Consider the following 18,313-nt stretch of genomic DNA (forward strand, 5'->3'; position numbering starts at 1 on the left):
TATATTTTCTATCCTTTAAGGAATGGCATGTATGTTTTCCAAAGCAGCTGCATCATGTTAGATTCCCATCAGCAATGTATAAGGATTCCAGTTTGTTTACTTCCTCAGCAATAATTATTTTTCACTGTTTTCTTTATTATATTCAGGTATGAAGTGAAATTTCTTTGTGATTCTGAGTAGTATTTCCTTGATGACTATTAATGTTAAGCATCTTTCCCTGTGCCTTTTTTTTTTTTTACCATTTGTATATTTTTTTATAAATAAAATGTATATTCAAATATTTTCTCTTCTTTACCATCAGGTATTTGTCTTTTCATTTTTGATCTGCAGGGCTTGGGGTACAGCTCATTGGTAGAGTGCTTGCCTAGCAGGCTGAAGCCTTGGGTTCAATTCCGATGAGAGTTCCTTTTATATTCCAAGTACTAGACTCTGATCAAACATATGATTCGCAAATGTGTTCTTCCATTCTGTGGGTTGCAGTTTTAATTTCCTGATGGTATCTTTTGAAGCACAAAATTCTCAATTTTGATGAAAGCCAATATTTAAAATTTGTTTGCTGCTTGTGCTTTTACCATCACATCCAAGAAATTGCCCAACCTCAGGTTCATTAGTTTTCCTCACTGTGACCAAAATTCTTGAGAAAAACTCATCATGGCAGGAGGGCATGACAGAGGAAAGTTACTTAACTTTTGGCAGTCAGGAAGCAGAGAGGGAAGAGAGGGAACAAGGAAGTGGCTAGGAACAAGATATAGTCCCCAAGGGTGTGCCCCCAAGGACCTACTACTCTTTCCAACTAGATTCTACCTCCTGCAGTCTGTACCACTCCCAGCTATGAATTTCTAAATGGGCTAACCCATTAATAAGGTCAGAGCCCTCATGAACCACAATCACTTTTGGAAATTCTACCTTTGAAGTTTGTTTCATTGAGGAACAAGCCTTGAATTCATGAGCCTTTGGGGAATATTTCAAAATCAAACCATAATATTCCGCCCCTCACGCCCAAAGAGAGGAATCAATTAGGGACAAGATATAGCCTTCCATGGCACACCCCCAATAACCTACTTTCTCCAACTACGCCCCTCCTCCAAATAATGTCTTCAAATCATTAATTCATCAATGGATTAACCCATTGATGAGGGACACCCCCCACACATCCTTTGCAGCTGCCATGAGATGTGTAGCTTTCCTTCCTCACATCTTTCTGCTCTGATGTCTTGCCTTGCCTCGCCTCAAGCCCATGTTTTGCCTTCCTACCATGGGCTGGATTCTCTGAAACTGTGAGCCAAAATAAATCCTCCTTCAAGTTGTTTTTCTTCGGTATTTCATCATGTTGACAAAAAGCAGAAAAATATACCAGATAATAGAGATTTACACTAATATTTTCTGCTAAGAGTTATGTAGCTTGAGCTGGTATACTTTCTTTTTTTTTTTAATATTTATTTTTCAGTTCTCGGCGGACACAACATCTTTGTTTGTATGTGGTGCTGAGGATCGAACCCAGGCTGCACGCAAGCCAGGCACGCTTGAGCCATATCCTCAGCCCCTTGAGCTGGTATACTTTCAGTATATAGTTTGAGGTAGTGGGCCAACTTTCCTTTGTGTTTGGATATTCACTTGTTCCAGCTTTATTGAAAAATTATTCTTTCCCCATTGGATTATCTAGGCATGCCTGTCAAGAATCAATTAACCTTAGATGTATGGTGAATTTCTCTATTCCCCATTCTATTCCATTGATTTATTTGGCTTTGCCAGTATTATACACACTGTCTTGATTAATGACTCTGAAGAAAGTTTGAAATCAGGAAATAAGTGTCCTCCAAATTTGTGCTCTTCTTTGCATATTTGTTTTGCTGTTCAGGGTTCCTTGAATTTCCATATGAATGCTATGCTCTACTTATCTATTTCTCAAAAAAAAATAAGTTGGAACTTGATGAGAATTGCCTTGAAACTCTAGGTCAATTGGGGAAATATTACCATCTTAACAATATTAAATCTTTCAATCCATGAACATAGTAGAATTTCTTACCATTATTTAGATGTCCTTTTTTTTCAATAGCATTTTGAAGTTTTCAATGTGGCATTCTAGAGCACTTTTTGATCTTATAATAAATGGGATTCTCTTAATTTTATTATATATTATATATTGCTAGTTTATAGAAATAAAATTGATTTTTATATGTCGATATTATCTGATAGCATTGATCAACCTATTAATGACCTTGAATAGTTATGCATGTGTGATTTCTTTAGGATGTTGTAAAAACAGTCATGTCATCTGCAAATAGAGATAATTTTACTTTTTCCTTTCCAATCTAGATGCTCCACTTATTTTTTCTGTCCTATCAGATATGTTTTAGGGACCTTCCTGGTTCTACCCCTATGGAAGGGGGAGAAAATTGATGGCCATTGAGCATAAGGTATTTTATTTCTATACTCTTCTTTATTATTATCTTAAAGTATTTTTTGTCCTTTTATGACATAGCTTAATCTTGATTCCTATATAAGACCCTAACCTCTTTATACATTCTCACATAAAACATGTTAAAACCAGAATGAATTACTCTGCCTACTGGGAGTTTTTCTACACATGGGTGTATAGTGTACTGGTTAGCTCATCACTTTTCCCCCACTGAATCTTGATTAGACTGAACTTGTTCATTAACTCTTTTCTAAGATCATTTGCTTTTCTATCCTCTTCCTTTTTGGAATGTTTGCAGGTAGGAATAAGAAACCTCCAAGATGAAGTCACAAGTGTACAAAATACAGGTTTCCTGGAAGCTGCACAGAGGTGTGTTTAATCAGTGAGAAGACAACCAGGTGTGGCAGAAATAAGAAAGGAAATAAGAAAGAAACAAAGAGCAGAGTAAAGATGCATTGTTAAAATTGGATACCAGATCCTGGGAAACAAAGTGGAGACATTGAAAAGACAGACGTTCTGATACTGAAAAATACATATTCTCGCCTGAACATTTTAAACAAAATAAAAAGGGAAAGGGACTCAAATTAGGAAATCAGGTATTAATTAATGAAGTCAATGTCATTATCAATTTAAGATAGCAAGATCTGGCAGAACTCAATGTGTATAACCTTTTGAGTTTGTAAGTTCAGAATTGGTTCAGAGTAATACTCTCAGTAATTCCTCTAAGAGTCAAGTTTCTTGTACGTGAGGAGGGCAACTTTACTGCCCTCAGCCCACTATCAACTTATCAAGGTCTGGCAAAGCCTCAGTGTTTATACCTTTTAATTAAAAAGAATGTTTTTTAGTTATAGATAGACACAGTACCTTTATTTTATTTATTGATCTTCTTGTGTGGAGCTGAGGCTCAAACCCAGTGCTCACACATGCTAGGCAAGTGCTCTACCACTGAGCCACACTCCAGCCCTACCTTTGACTTTGCACATTCAGAATTTTGGAGTTCTGTAAGAATAACTGATAGTCATGCTTATCCAAGATGAGGGCATCCTTACAACAGGAAGCGGGGTGAACTGGCAGAGCTGGTTCTGACAAACTCTTAGAAGCCTATGTATACTGGGAGCTGTGGTACACCCCTGAAATACCAGCTGAGGGGATGATGCAGGAAAAACCCAAGTTTGGGCCAGCCTGGTCAGGCTAGGGAGACTCTTTGTCTCAAAATTAAACATTTTAAAAGGGTTGGGGATGTAGCTCAGTGGTAGAACACTTGTCGAGCAGGCACAATCCTGAACACTGCAAAAAAATTAAATGTAAAGTATGTTTTTCCACATGAGGATTCTCCAATAAAGTAGAAAAAGTTTAAAGTAAAAACAAAGCAAAACAAAATCCACCTTTTCCACCTTGTGATCAAGAAGCCCTCTCTATTCTAGAACTGTATACCCTTCCGTTCTTCCTGCTGTTGTACATCAGCGGTCAGGAAGCCATTTATTCTTTGGAGGCCAGGACTTTCCAGGAGCTGCACTGTCCAGCCTGGGTTGCAAGAGAAAGTTTTGTTTTCCCAGGCGGTACTTCTGCTGCTGCTCCAGGCCTTTCCCAGGAACTCTATCTTAGTGACACATGGAGAGCTGGCATTTCCCCAGGCTTTAGTGCCAATTGGTGGCACATGTTTGATTTAATAGGAGCAGACATCTCCTTTCCTGTTGCCCGCAGTTTAACCTAAAGTTAACTCTTAGGAAGGGCAAGGCAGGTTACTGGGCTATGATTCAACCCCTGTAGCTTCTACTGTTCTTTTTTGTTGTTGTTTTAATTTCTTTTAAAGGTACAGGGAACATAAGATGATGAGCCATAGTAACAGGTCCCAGGAGACTACAACAGTCAAAAAGCTCCAAGGCACAGTGCAATCAGATTCACATCAATTTTATTAGAACAAACACAACTTCAGATCAAAACAACTAGCTTCAAAGTTGATATTAATGAAAATTATTCCAAAAACAATTCTTAGGTTACAAATAATTACTATTTCACATAAGGAAAAATCTCACCCAAGGAAGGAAAAGGTATCCTGCATATATTTTCATAGCAATGAGTATACATTCTCAAAATTTTGTCTGGCTAATTATCCAACATTTATCAACTGCATTCATTCAATCTCTCAAGAGGAGGATGTAGTCTAACATCATCCAGAACATGGTACAAGTCCATGGTGGATACTGCTATAATAAAAACATGCAGGTTTTGAAAATTCCTCTGCTGATGCCAAAATGCTTTAGTAGAAGCATTACTCATGCCTCAAACTTGTCCATTGAGGTAGGTCAGTTTTATTACCCCATTTTAAGAGAAGGAATACTGAGGCACATTGTAAATGACTTGTCCAGTGCTGTGGTCTGAATTCATGGGATGGACACTTCATCTCCAAAGCAACAACATTGAGGTGGAACCATTAAGAGGTGATTAGGTCAGGAGTGTTCTACCCTCATGGATTAATGTCCTTATCTTGGGAGTGGATTCTTTATTGTCAGCATAAGTCTGCTTTAGGAGTCACATGGTCAGTGGCATACTGGTAGGAGGCCCTGACCTTCACACCAGTATACCATAGCTACCTTGCCTTCTTTTCACATCAACCCACTTCTGCTACATTTACAGAGAACACACTTGGAATAATTGCAGACTGTTAAAACTTCCATTTTAAACACTGTAACCTTTTAATTAATAAAGGTATAAATAAAATATGTTCAAATTATTTCTACCCTCCATCAAACGTGATTAATAAAAACAGCCCTAAGAAGTTTACAAAATGAAGCCCAGAAGGGAATCCTTCAAATCTACATATTGGTAATCCTCCAAGCGGGCCAGTTTTTACATCTGCACTGCTGCAGGCTCTCAGGTGTTAAGGGACTCAAGAGGGAGCAAGGGAGGCTCACGTGTAACATGGATTAGAAAAGAGGTAAGGCACCTGAATAAATTGTCAGCATTAACCATTACAAATTCACTCTTGATCAGAGTTTCTTTTAATGTGTCATTGAGCTTTAGAATCTTGAAAAATGTTCTTTACTGAGTCAATCTACCACTACCCCCCACACTCATGTCCTGCACCCTCAGTCCAAGGTCTCCATCCTCACTTCTGTAGGGACGTGGAATGGATCAGATTTGTGGGACAGAATTAAAAGAGAATGAGAAAAAATTGAGGGTTATATCTACCTGATGACCTGCAGAGATAAAAAAACCCAAGAGACATATTTGTGGGTAGGCACGCAGGTCAGCAGATATGATCTATAGTGATCTTCCATAAGATTCTTTTCTGCTTTAATGAACAGTTCAAAGCAAGGCTGCCTTAGTGCAGGCTGGTCCCTTTTGCCTCAACTCAACTGACACAGGAAGAAAGTTCCTGCTTCCTCCCAACATCAGGCCTCAACAATGGACAAAGCATTTGGCATTGTACACTGTTAATCCTGGTAAGAGCAAAGCCAGGCTTCGACATTGATGACGGAGGTACAGGGCAGGAAAGGCCCATAGTCTTTAAACTACTGACATTCTGTTTTTCCCCCCACAGATTTCTATCCTATTGTCTGCTTGGCTGTGTGGTAGGGGATGTCGGTTAAGTTTGCTAAACACACACTCTTTTCAGCAAAATTCATGGCATCTCAGATCCCACATTTAAGCCAAAGCTTTGCAGCAGACTCTGGCTCCTGGTCAGGGCCTCCTTTCAAAGTGAGAACTGGGTGTCCTCTTCCTGCAAGAATCACACTGAGCATGCTCTCTTCTGTCCTAGAAAGGAGATTATCAACAAACCCTGCTTTCCTCCATGGTCAGCTCACTGGCACAACATGGGCATTTGGCTTAGCTTTTTGGAAAGTGAGCCTGTGTGAGCCAGGAAAGTTTTGAGAGGGTTTGCTAAACTTTTCTTAAGTTATCAGTGTGGCAGAGGCACATAGGGTGGAGGTGAAGAGGATCTGGAGGCCACTTCAGTTCAGTGCCCATGAGCAATGTGTCTGCAGAATAGGGTGTTGCCTGGATAGGAAGTCCTCACTGCCCTGAAGACACATAGGAGGCTGTCTTTAATGAAAAAAAGGAAGTATAAGAGAACCAGTAAAAATGACAGATGGAGTAGAGCCAGGAAACAAGGTGGTTAAAAGATCCCTACACCCAAACTCTGCCACAGGCAGTCCTGTCAGTGTTGTCTGGATGGTCACAGAAAAAGGAATGCATGAAGGGGCACAATAACGGGGGAGGAAACCTAGGTTTTATTCTATGTAAGGAGAAACAGTAATGAATGAACCTACTATCTAACTTAGCTCACCAGAACACCCAACAAATCACTCAGCAGCTTCTGAACCCTCTGGCAATGTGCTGTCAGAGCTCTTCCTTTAGAAAGTAATCTCTCAGGAGCTGCCTACAGACCCTGCCCCTCAAACTGTCCATCTCCTCCTGCCCAGCAGTGGGAGGAATGGGTAAACCAATAGGTTCCTCTTGTCCTTCAAGCTACTTTAGTATTTCTTTTTCAGAATGAAATACTCCCAGTGAATATTTTTCATGCTGCAATACAGATTATGTCTATACACGTTTAACTTTGACCCAAGTTCACCTGCTAAAATCTTTCCATTGTTGGATATTTGGAAATGCCACAGCCATCCTATCATTACAAGGGCAGTGACCAAAATCCTGAAGATAGCACAGCAGAAAGATGAAAGAAGTTGAATGAGAAGCTCACAGAATCCTCAAAATTCTATTAACTGTTGCTGTATCCATCACTTCTGGACATGGTTAACCTGACAACTGGTTTGTGTATGAAATAAGAAAATGTCCTTGTTATATAGGGGGAAACGTCCTTCCCCAACAGAGATCACGTTTTCTAAGGATAAAATGCTTCCCATTTATCCTCAGTCTAAACTATATTGAGACATTGAGATGTGCTGTGGTAATTTAATTGCCAACCTTCATGGCTACTCTACCAATCAGGAGAGAAAGGACGCATACTGAGTAGAGAGGCTCCAGGTCTCTGCTAAGTAGGCAGCTGGTTCTGACTACAAAAAGCTTTCCCACCTCAACCACATCCTTACTTACAAATCATACCCTGCATGCTCACTCTCCCCTGATGAATGACCTGCTTTGCAAACTCTGTGACAAAGTTATTTTCACCTTCTATCTGGCAAAGCGTATGATGACAGTTAATGGGCACTTTTGAGAAGATTTTGTTGCATATCTAGCTAGAGCCACCAATCTGGAAGCTCAGGAGAGATCAAGAAAAGAGAGTTAGTTAACTGTGGCAAAGATCTTTACTTTTAGGCTCTAGAAAAGACCGTTGGGTTTTTACAATGGACACCAACTTATGGCTGATCAGGTGCTTGCCTGGGAGGCAATGAGGGATTAGAGAAAGGAAGGTGATAGGAACCAAGCAAGGCAAAGGATAATGGGAATAGAAGAGAAAAAAAAAAAAAATCAGCCTAGCTTCAAAGAGGGGAATTTGTTGCCTTTCAATACTTGCGCATTTACAAGAATACTGTACTAGAGTGGGTTAAGGTCATCGTCTTTAGCATCTGGGTAGCATTACTCAGTAGTTAATTAACAGAACATTAAACCTCTGCCCAGATGGCTTTAGAAAAGGAACCTGGACAACCCCAAACTCAGGCACTCTTGTGGCTTCCATCTCCAGTTCTCTTAATCCTGGCCAGGACGGCGGTCTTGGATACTTTCTTCCTGTCATAAGCCAGGCCGAGGACAGCCATGCAGTCGATGAAGAACGTGGTAAAGTTGATGTGCCAGCGGTACTCACTGGCAGAGTAGTCATAAGGGAAGGTGTGGTGGTAGTTGTGGAAACCCTCACCTGGAACAAACCAAGGAGAGAAGTTATGAATCTCGGTGGATTGACGTTTTCCTCATCTTGGCAACATCTTACCCAGCAGCACACTACAAACCTCAGAGAAAGCTGTTGTTGCCAAGTGAATGGATGAACCCTGTGTCTTCTACTCTGAATCATATGCCCTGAGGCATCTTAAGAAATGAGTCAAGGGGACTGGGGCTGTGGCTCAGAGGTAGCACGCTTCCCTAGCAGGCATGAGGCACTGGGTTCGATTCTCAGAACCATATAAAAATAAATAAAGGTCCATCAACAACTAAAAAATATTAAAAAAAAAAAAAAAGAAAGAAAGAAATGAATCAAGAAGCCTTGGTCACCAATGGCTGACTGGGAGCTTTTGTGATGGGAAATCTATCTTGAAGATAAGGAGACTATAGAGAGAAACTGGTACTGCTGACAGAGGATTGCTACTTCCACCCAGGGTTTCACAGCAAGGCTCTAAGTGAGCAATCACAAAGCCTAATGTTCAATTTAAATGGAATCATACACACATGCATATACAAGAGAAAAAGAGAGAGAGCCAATGGGTTGCACTTGCGGCAGCAAGACACATCTCAAGGGGAATGGCTGTAGGGGAAGGTCAGCTTTTTCAGGGAGAAGATGAGCATGTGACTGTGAGGGAGGTAATTCAAGATGAAAAACATCACAATGGCAGCAAACAATGGTAGAAGAGAAGCTCTGAGATGAGAAGGATGAAAGAGCAGCTTTGGAGTAATGAAAAACAATGGAGACTAAGATAATGACAATCACTTTTTTATGATCATCCTTAAGGAGGCTAGAATCCGGAAGGCTTGCTATAGTATTATTTATAATACAGGACACACATGTATATGAAAATTCAGATTTGTACAGAGTAGGTAATTTATTTCAAACATGAGTCAAAGAAAGAACGTGCATAATGGTAAAAGGTGCCTGATAGGAGGAGGGAGCTTACAGAAGCCCCCAAAATATAGGGGGGAAAAATACTTTAGAACAATAGGTCTGACCACTGATGAGAAGTGGCCATACAGTCTGCACAGGGAAAATTAACCTGAGGCCTTTGTCAAAGTCTATATGTACTTGGAATGAAAGGACAGGAAAAAAGTAGAGACAGATGGTAGAACTGTTTCCCTCATTCTGGCAATTGGAACCAGGATTATAGAGAGGATACAATTTAGGAATAGTGAACAATCAGATAAGAAAACAGAAAATTGTAATCAAATTCTCTGCTTTACTGGAGGATTCCCACAGTTCTGTGGGGGAAGAGGAGTTCCCAGCATATAGTAAAGTAAGCAGAAAACCAAAAAATAAAGGACAAGAAGAAATGGGACTGATAGGAGGTGGGAAAGGACCACCAACAGATGCCCTGACTCTCCTCATACTTGCATCACTAAATAATAAGGCCAGCCCACTCTTTTTTTTTGGCACTGGGGATTGAACCCAGGGGCACTTAACTACTGAACCACATCCCCAGCCCTTTTAAAAATATTTTATTTAGAGACAGGATCTCACTGAGTTGCTTAGGACCTTGCTAAGTTGCTGAGGCTGGCTTTGAACTCACCATCCTCCTGCCTCAATCTCCCCAGCTGCTGGGATTACAGGCCTATATCACCGCACCCACTCTTAAAAGTAGGGTGTATTCAAATATAGTAGTGAGATTTAAAGTGTGGCATAGTTGAAATTTTTGAAACTAATTTGTAATCAATCTACATTTTATACAGAATGTTTAAATATAAAACACTAAACATACAAACCATGCAGATGTCTCGACTTTTGTATTTCTACATCCCCCATCCCATTGTAAGACTACAGCCTATGAGATGACTAGAAAAAGGAAATCTCAAAAGGACTCATTATAATAGATAGCACATCCTTTCCATTTATATAGTTGTTGCTTCACTCCCGTAAGGGTTTCCCAATATGCTGCCCCCAGTTTTATAGCGGAAGAACTGAGCTACAAAGTGGTCATAAAAACAGTCATTTGGATTTCTCTGGCTCCTAATCAACAGACCACTAGATGTGGTCATATTAGGGATGGATGACTTACCCACAGCTCCTAGGGAAACCAGAATATTCTCCCGGGAGTTAATGTTCTTGTCATAGGGGCGGTATCCGTACAGGTGGGCAGCACTGTTCACCAGCCAGGTGGCATTGAGCACTACAGCATATCGCAGGAAAGTGGCAACACACAAGCTGTTTAGAAAAGTTTCACCCCAATAGAACCAGGGCACCAGTGTGGGCAGGATGAAGCATATCAACAGGACAGCGGGCTTGTAGTACCTACATTGAGAGATCCCACAGTTAGTCAGTGGAAAGAGAACTCTCACATTTATCTGGACTGCCCATTCTTACCGAGTGGGCTGTATATTTCCTCCTACACTATGAGTACAGGATGGCATAAAACAGAAAGAGGAAATGGGGTGAAAAATCTTTTTTTCTTTCTCTTTCTTTTTGTACCAGGGATTAAAACCAGGGAGGGGCATTGCTGAGCCATATCTCCAGCCCTTTTTTATTTTGAAACAGGGTCTCACTAAGTTCCTTAGGTTGGCTCTGAATTTGTGATCCTCCTGCTTCAGCCTCCCAAGCCGCTGGGAGTAGAGGCATGTGCTACCACACCCAGATGGGGTGGAAATCAGGTTTTAGATGAAGCAATATGGACCTGCTAAATGATTCCCTTCTCTTCACTTGAAATCCATTTTTCTTTTTCATGAGACCATAAGGTCATGTGGTCAAAAAGGTAAGGGTTCAAATCTCAAGCTCATTAGCCCCAATTCTGCTGCCTGGGCTATTACCCATCTGCCTTAGGGCTCCCTTAACTTTAAATGTCCATCAGTTTTTGGCATAGTCTATGCAAGAAGGCTTGCCTCCATTTCCTGTGACAACCCATAATTCTTTGCTATGCTTTTCCTTCAGGAGTCTCTTTTATCACCTGAAAGTCTCTGTCCCTCCAGAGGCCCTGTCCTATTCTTTCATGCAAAACCAAGCCATTAATATTCCAAGGGCACTGACTGCTTACCTCCTTACAGCAGTCACACCTTTGACTTGCATTCCTTGCCTCCAACTCCTTTCCATTGCTGTCACTAACTGCATCACTACCACCATGGGTACTTCCTACCAGCTGACCTGGGTCCCTGCCTCTCCTCTCTCTGGCTCAATGGTTACTTCCACCCACCCTGAGAACAGGCTTTCTGAAGCACACCTCTGACTGTGCCATATTGCTGCAGAGACCATTAGTAGTTCCATGTTGCCAGATGAATTAAATCCTACATCTGTGCCTCGGACTCCAAAGGAACATTATCAGTCTCTGTAATCCTTTATCTAGAGCCACCCCTGTACTCTGAACAGAAGGACCTTCCTGGAACACGCATGAGGCTATATTTCATTCTTTTCATTGTCTTTGCACCATCCCTGTTTACCCATCTTTGAGAAAAGTCTTTATCCATGGGTGGATTCTGATGCTACTTTATTTGTAAACCTCTCCCTGGAGTTCCTTACTGAGCAATCTCCCTCCTCTTTCTTCCTCTGAGTATAGCAGGATATTCTGCCTTGTATCATGGTTATTCGGGTACTTGATTTATCCCTTAATCCCCAAACAGGCTTCATACTTCTTTAACATAAGGATTAGTTAAATTCATTTTTGTATCCCTGATTGTCCTAGGTCAATAATCATTTCTTGCCCTTAATTTGTTTCACTAAGATAACACACACAAAGAAACAGAGCATTAGTTCATGTCTGTGTATCTGTGTCACATTAAAAATTAACTTTTAAATGATGATCTGAACATGTAAATCACTCCATTTTTATTTTATAAGTTCTGAGAGAAAAAGTTGGGTCCCTGAACCACAGGTGTCCAGGGCCACATCCCCAGCCCCATCCTCCCTTCACTCACCTCCTCTGGAACATCACCAGCTTCTCAGCTTTTAGGTCAGATAGGTTCAGCGTCGCCCCCTTCTCTTTGACAGCTGGGTGTTTGCGCACCAGCAGCCAACCCACGTGAGAGAAGAAGAAGCCGCGGCGGGAGTTGTGAGGGTCGGCATCTGTTTCTGAGAACTTGTGGTGGGCGCGGTGATCTCGGGCCCATTCATAAACATCATTCTGGAGGGACAGAGAAGAGGAACACAGGCCTGAGGAGAGATGCCCTCCTGGGAGAAGTCCAATGCCTGGATGTCTGCAAGGGCCCACGGCTCTCAGCCCAGCCTCACAAATATCTATGAGTTTGGCTCCAAAGAAGAGTTACTGGAGCCTGTCCTCTTCTGCTCAATTGCCCCGAAGCTCAGGTAGAAAAGCAACTTAATCCCAGGCCACAGGAAGAGCACTGCAGCTTCTTGCAGTTATATGATGGGGAGAATGGAAATAAATCATACTGAGCTCAGACAGTTTCATTAAGAAAGAACACTGCCATTTCTTGAGCAAAGAAGGGACAAGGTCCTCATGGGCCAATTTGTGGGAAAGTATGAGTCAAGTGGCCCCAGAGTGATGGTCTGTGGGTATAAGTGGCAGGGACTCTACCCTGATACCTGCACAAGTGACAGCTCACCCAACTCAACAAGAACAGCAAGTGATTCATGACTGTGACTACAGTTCCAAAGGACCTCTGGGCTTGCCTGGGGCTCTTTCCATTCCTTCAAGAATGTACCAATATGACTTTTCCTTCCCTTTGGCCCTCAGATAAACAGCAGGAACTTCAAGATACAAGTTACTAGAGCAAAAATGATTATGAAAATGTGCTAAGCACCTCAGATACTGCAAAGACAAAGGAAACTAATTTATTGTTTCCCTTTTGCTGCATGCTAAGCCCTATACTACAAGCTATATTGGGCCCATTGCTATAATTTCCCTCATTCTGTCTCTATTATAAACCTGTTATCTCACTACATTTTAATACCTGACTAACCTAGCTTATCTGGGGTTGCCATGCTAAGTTAGTCATTACTCAGTTTCCTCATCTATAAATTGGGGATAATAATAAGACCTACCCCCTTACCCATCTTAGAAGGAAGTAATTAAGCTATATCAAGTACTTAAGCACAGTACCGGGCACATAGTCTGTGCTATATACTGTTACTATCTAAAAGAAAAGAGCTCAGGAGTGTATGACACATCACCTTCAATCCCACTGTGGTGGAGTCCTAAAATAGTCAACCTAAGAGCACAAGTTTAATGTTCATTGTCTCCCCAGGAAACCAGGTTCAGTGCCTAGTTTATGACCATGGTTCCTTATGCAGAAGGCAACAGCAGCTACACTGTATGAGAAGGGACATTGGAAGAAAAATAATTCTCTATCTTGATAGCCTTTCTTATTTACCTCCTATTTCCCATCCCAGTGACTGAAGAATTCCCAAGCTGGATAGAATTAAGCACTGTAGGGCAGATGGTAGATGAGATGGACGTCATTACCCAAGTACATGTATGAAGACACGAATGGTGTGACTCTACTTTGTGTATATCCAGAGACAGGAAAAATCGTGCTCTATATGTGTACTATGAATTGAAATGCATTCTGCTGTCATGTATAAGAAATTAGAATAAAGAAAGAAAGAAAAAAAGAATTAAGCACCGAGCCTCACTTGAGATGACCAAAGTAGCTGGAAAGGGCAATGGCTGTCCTACTGGGGCTGTTCTCTAAACACTGAGCCTCTTCATTCCCATCCTGGATCAGTGACTGGGTAGAGACATAAGAGCTGAGCAGCACCCGCTACTTACCTGGAACGCCATGGTGTTGGCAATGATCAGGAAGAGCCGCAGGGGCAGCCGCGCTTTGTAAGTTCGGTGGCTCCACAGGCGATGAGCTCCTGCTGTGATGCCCAGACCACTGATTAAATAGTACACATAGGCTGCCAGGACAAGATGATAGGGGAGTCACCAACAGGAAAGTTCATAAGGCATGTCAAAATACTCTAATGCCAGAGTCTGTGTGTTGTTCAGGTTTTGGGTGAGGAACTGCCTCCTCTGAAACTAAGGCCTCTTGGAGTTTTTTGTTTGTTTGTTTGTATTGAGAATTGAACCCAGGAATACTTTACCACTGTGCTAAGTTCCCAGCCCTTTTTATTTTTTGAAACAGGGTCCCACTAAATTGCTGAGGCTGGCCTCTGACTTGCAATCCTCTTGCCTCAGCGTCCAGAGTTTCTGCAATTATAATCATGCAACCTGGTACCTGGTAGCCTCTTAGCTTTTACCACATGAAAAGTATCATCATGTCTACGTATCAGCATTTAAGAAGGCAGGACAGCAGAAGGAATAGGACTCTCACCACTGTGCCACTCGGCACTATCGGTCTGCAGGGGCATTATCCCAGAGCCTATTTCCTTTGACCTTCAGCTGAACTTTTGTAAGATGTTCAGGGTCTCAAAGTACTCCCACAGACCTTAGGACCTGGGAACTAGTTGTGAAAACAGCAGCAAGAGCTATGTGGCACTGCCCAGTTGGAGCAGCCATAAGTTGTAGAGAACAATCAAAGGATGCAGTGATGTGTCTATTTACCACCTTGTATAAAAGTATTTCAGTCTTGTAGAAGACAGTGTGTTTCTGGGAAAGTCAGCCCTACAGAGTTGTATTTGCACAGTGGCTCAGGTCCTAGCAAAATATTAATATTCTGTAATTCACTGCATACCTTGAATGGAGCAGGTCCTGTTAAGACCTCATAGTACAGTTGAAGAAATAGATCCCCCACAAAGATTGTTTATCTAGACCACACAGCTAATAAACCAAAGCCATGGTTTGAAGCTAGATTTTTTTCTGTCAATAAACCCTCTTGTTCCAGCTGTGCCAGCCACTCTCCAAGATCTGTGCCCAATTCCTTTTCTCTCCTTTGCCAAGTCCCTGTGAGACTAGACTCTTGAATTCAATGCTAATTCTAGACAACGCCAAGAGATAGTCAAAACCGGTAACAGAACCAGAACATTGTCCTGCCTCAGCGTCCTCTAGTTCCGCAGGCTCACAAGGCAGCAGATCTGATCTCTAATGGGGAAATGGGCAGGTGTACCTAACTCTTCATGTGTTCAGCAGTTCTATGGGGCACCAATATTTCATTCTGATCAAGTGGGTGCAACAGTGGATCTTCAAGGGCCACATCACTTAGTTGTGGTTGAAGACAGCACATTGTAACAAATTGTTCTAGTTCTTCCACAGTCAAAAATAACTATTTCCTAAATAGCCTCCTCCTCTCCCTTCCCGGCCTTCTGCATCCTATCCTGTTTCTTCTTCAGGATACTCAGGAAAGCCATAGAGTCAGTGACTGTCAAAGGAAAGTGTTGTTCCAGGTGACATGAGGTCTCTGACTATGTGGCAATTGAGACCTTCTAATATTCTTCACCCATACCTGGAAAAATCACACTGGAACCAGAGCCCTGCAATCACCAGGAGGAAAGAAAGGGCTCTGGACAAAGCAGAAGCACTTGGCCAAGAAGCAAGGGAGCATTTAGGGTTGTTTCATGGTGCAAATGTCCCTGGGACATTGAATCCAAAACTACAAGTCGTTCTATCTTAACAGGGGACCTGGGACAAGAACCCAGGCACTCAGCTGCCTGTTCTATCCACATTCATTGATTCTAACACAGTAGTGCTGCCCCATTTGGAATCTGGAAAAACTTTTACTGAAAAAGGGGTTCTTCTTAGTTACATTTCCCTGTGGCACCTGAGAATGTCTATGACAAAGCTCAAGGGACCAGATATCATCATCTATTAGACCTAAGAGATTGAGAGGGGACATTTAACACCTGGCTCGCCAGCCAAACTTTCTAAACCACTACTCTCCCAGAGAGCTGCCGGAAAAACCCCCACACCTTAGACTGTTCCAGGAAACTTCTGATGGTCTTCTGGAGAGGGCATCCTGGCTCCCCACTCCTCAGAGAGCAACATTTGGGCACCTGGGTTTCTAGAACTCCCTGTTTCCCCTTCCCAACTCAGGCTTCAAGGGCAGAGGTTAATCTGCTTGCAAAGCACCACCTGTGTATCCAGGGGGCAGGACTGCTATCAGCCTCCAGCCACAGATCCCAGAAAAAGCTGAGCTTAGGGCGGGTCAGGGAGGACCTGGAAATCTTCTCTCTCATTACAGCTGCCTGAGGGCTAGGGAGGGGGCCAGAAGAGCTGGTATTAGAAGGTGCTAGCCCTTGCAGGCTCTGGAGAGAAGCTGAATAAAGAGTATAGGGAAAGGAATATGAAACATTTCTATGACCTTATTTCATCTTAAGAACATTTTATTGATTGGCATGTGCTTACCTAGAATAACAGTAGCACAGTAAACAGAAATTTTCTTCATCTTCCTCCATAATAAACCAGCCTAACCTGCCCTGGGCGGGGTAAAGTCAAAATAGTTTTGTGGAAGACAAGCAAATGATACAAACAGAACAGCTCTTTCAGGATAGGGGTCTTTGTCACTTGTCTATACCTCAAAGCCTCCTGCACATGTTCTCAGCCTTGATCCCTAACATCCATGTCAAACTGCCCCCAGAACAGACACTTTTACATCCCAATCCTACTAGGCTCTATTCCTATCCCCATCAGCCTCTCTCAAGCAACCAAAGACATATGGGTGGCAAAAACTGGACAAAGAATAGTAGCCCTTCTGTAGAAGTCCCCACCTTATTAAAGATCAGGGAGACACCTAGGGGTACTGGCTCAGGACAAGAGGACATGCTTACCCCAGAGCCAAGTGTAGAATTTGCAGGTGGGAACGAGTATGATCCCATACAGGGCTCCCAGGTGCAGCAGACACATGAGGATGATGTTTCTCCAGACAAACTCAAACTTGGGCCTGGGGCCTTCTGCATCCTGGTAGCTGGGGTCATATATGTCATCTTTCATTTCAGGGCGGATGTCTTCCTCGGAGTAGAGAGGGTGGTTCTCCAACTTCTCTCCTTCATTCTGCGGGCTCCCCTTGGGAGGCGCTGTGATGGTGGTGATGGTGGTGTAGGAGCTCGAGAGCTAGAAGGAGAGTTAAGCGGAGAGTCAGAAGAGAGCAGAGGCTTGCAGCAGCAGGGTCACTTTGCCCTCTAAGAGGAAGGGGGAAGGGTACTGTAAAGGCACAGGCCCTGCCCCAGTACCCAGGTTACATGAGGGTGGCTTGAGATGGAATGGGGAAGTTTCCAGAGATTATGCAGACAGATTGTGGGTAGAACATTAAGGTGAAGTGGCACAAGGAAAGAAGGGTGAAACACTCCTACCCGTGGCAACGGACAAAGGAAAAATCACACGTATACATAAAGGCTCCGGCAACACCAGGTTTTTCTTTACTTTAAAAGCTTAAGAAACAAGGGGTATCAAGTGCCCCCTATTAAAAATTTAGTTACTAACTGAGAGCAAAGCAATCGACTGAAGGCAGAGCAGCTCGAAAAAAGATGGCCAGGTCCTCCCAGGAGTTTTCAACCATAAGCCAATTCAAACCGCATAGCACGCGTAGCCAGAGCCACTTCTGGGAATCTCACCTGCAGCATGTGGGCCGGCATCTTGCCTCGGTGATGCTGGGATACGTTCCCAGGGCCGAGACTGCCGAGCGGAATTCGATCTGCAGAGGCCCGAGGATGGACTGACCGGCTTAAGAGCCGCGATCTAGTACGTGCGCTCAGAACTGTCTGTGCGCCTTGCACGCGCGATGGATGTCCCGGCCGGAAACTGCAGTGCGCAGATCTCCCGGGGCTACGTTTTTCAGGCTAGAGCTGGCAGTGATTGTGTCCGGTATTTCCTTGATTCCGTTTCAACAACGAGGGACACAAAGCGCAATGCTGGCGGAAAAAGCCGAGAGAGGAGGTGAGGGCGGGAAAAGGACAGGAGCGCTGTGAAGAGTCAAGGCACCAGAATACTGCAGACAACAACCCCCAGCGGCGGGGGTACATGCTAATTAGGCTTCCTCAACTCTGGTCGTCATTGGCCAACGGGAATTTGGTGCCACCTCGTCCTGCTGTCGCCATTGGCTCGGCGCAATCTGCTGTTCCCACTGCCACCAGGTCGTCGCTCCCCCGCCCCTCTTTTTCTGCTTTTGGCTTCTCCCCCCAGCCCGCAGCTGTTCCTCCGCCCACCACCCCGCGGCCTCGGGGCGCTGGTGAGCTCTCTAAGCCCGAGGACACTGTCA

General features: G+C 43.1%; 1 protein-coding gene across 1 annotated transcript; it reads right to left on the reverse strand.

Moving 5' to 3' along the window:
• Nucleotides 1–4,304: 4,304 nt before the first annotated feature.
• On the reverse strand, nt 4,305–18,111 carry LOC124096402 (stearoyl-CoA desaturase). The gene is made up of 6 exons (XM_046450245.2): nt 17,670–18,111; nt 16,887–17,169; nt 13,951–14,081; nt 12,137–12,342; nt 10,294–10,526; nt 4,305–8,234 (listed from the first exon to the last, which is right to left on the reverse strand). The coding sequence occupies exons 1-6, from the start codon at nt 17,688–17,690 to the stop codon at nt 8,035–8,037; spliced, it is 1,074 nt and encodes a 357-aa protein (XP_046306201.1). The 5' UTR covers nt 17,691–18,111; the 3' UTR covers nt 4,305–8,034.
• Between the last annotated feature and the right edge of the window lie 202 nt (nt 18,112–18,313).

This window comes from Marmota monax, unplaced genomic scaffold, assembly GCF_021218885.2.
Source record: "Marmota monax isolate L192 unplaced genomic scaffold, Marmota_monax_Labrador192_F-V1.1 WCK01_AAM20220418_F8-fsc00004, whole genome shotgun sequence".
In the NCBI taxonomy this organism is placed as follows: domain Eukaryota; kingdom Metazoa; phylum Chordata; class Mammalia; order Rodentia; family Sciuridae; genus Marmota; species Marmota monax.

Excerpts from the sequence above, each read along its gene's own strand:
- LOC124096402 (XM_046450245.2), bottom strand. The coding sequence starts at position 17,690 with ATGCCGGCCCACATGCTGCAG. Across the intron at positions 17,170-17,669 it reads TGCCGGCCCACATGCTGCAG|CTCTCGAGCTCCTACACCAC; the intron begins GTGAGATTCCCA and ends CTCTCCTTCTAG. Across the intron at positions 10,527-12,136 it reads CTGGTGATGTTCCAGAGGAG|GTACTACAAGCCCGCTGTCC; the intron begins GTGAGTGAAGGG and ends CTCTCAATGTAG.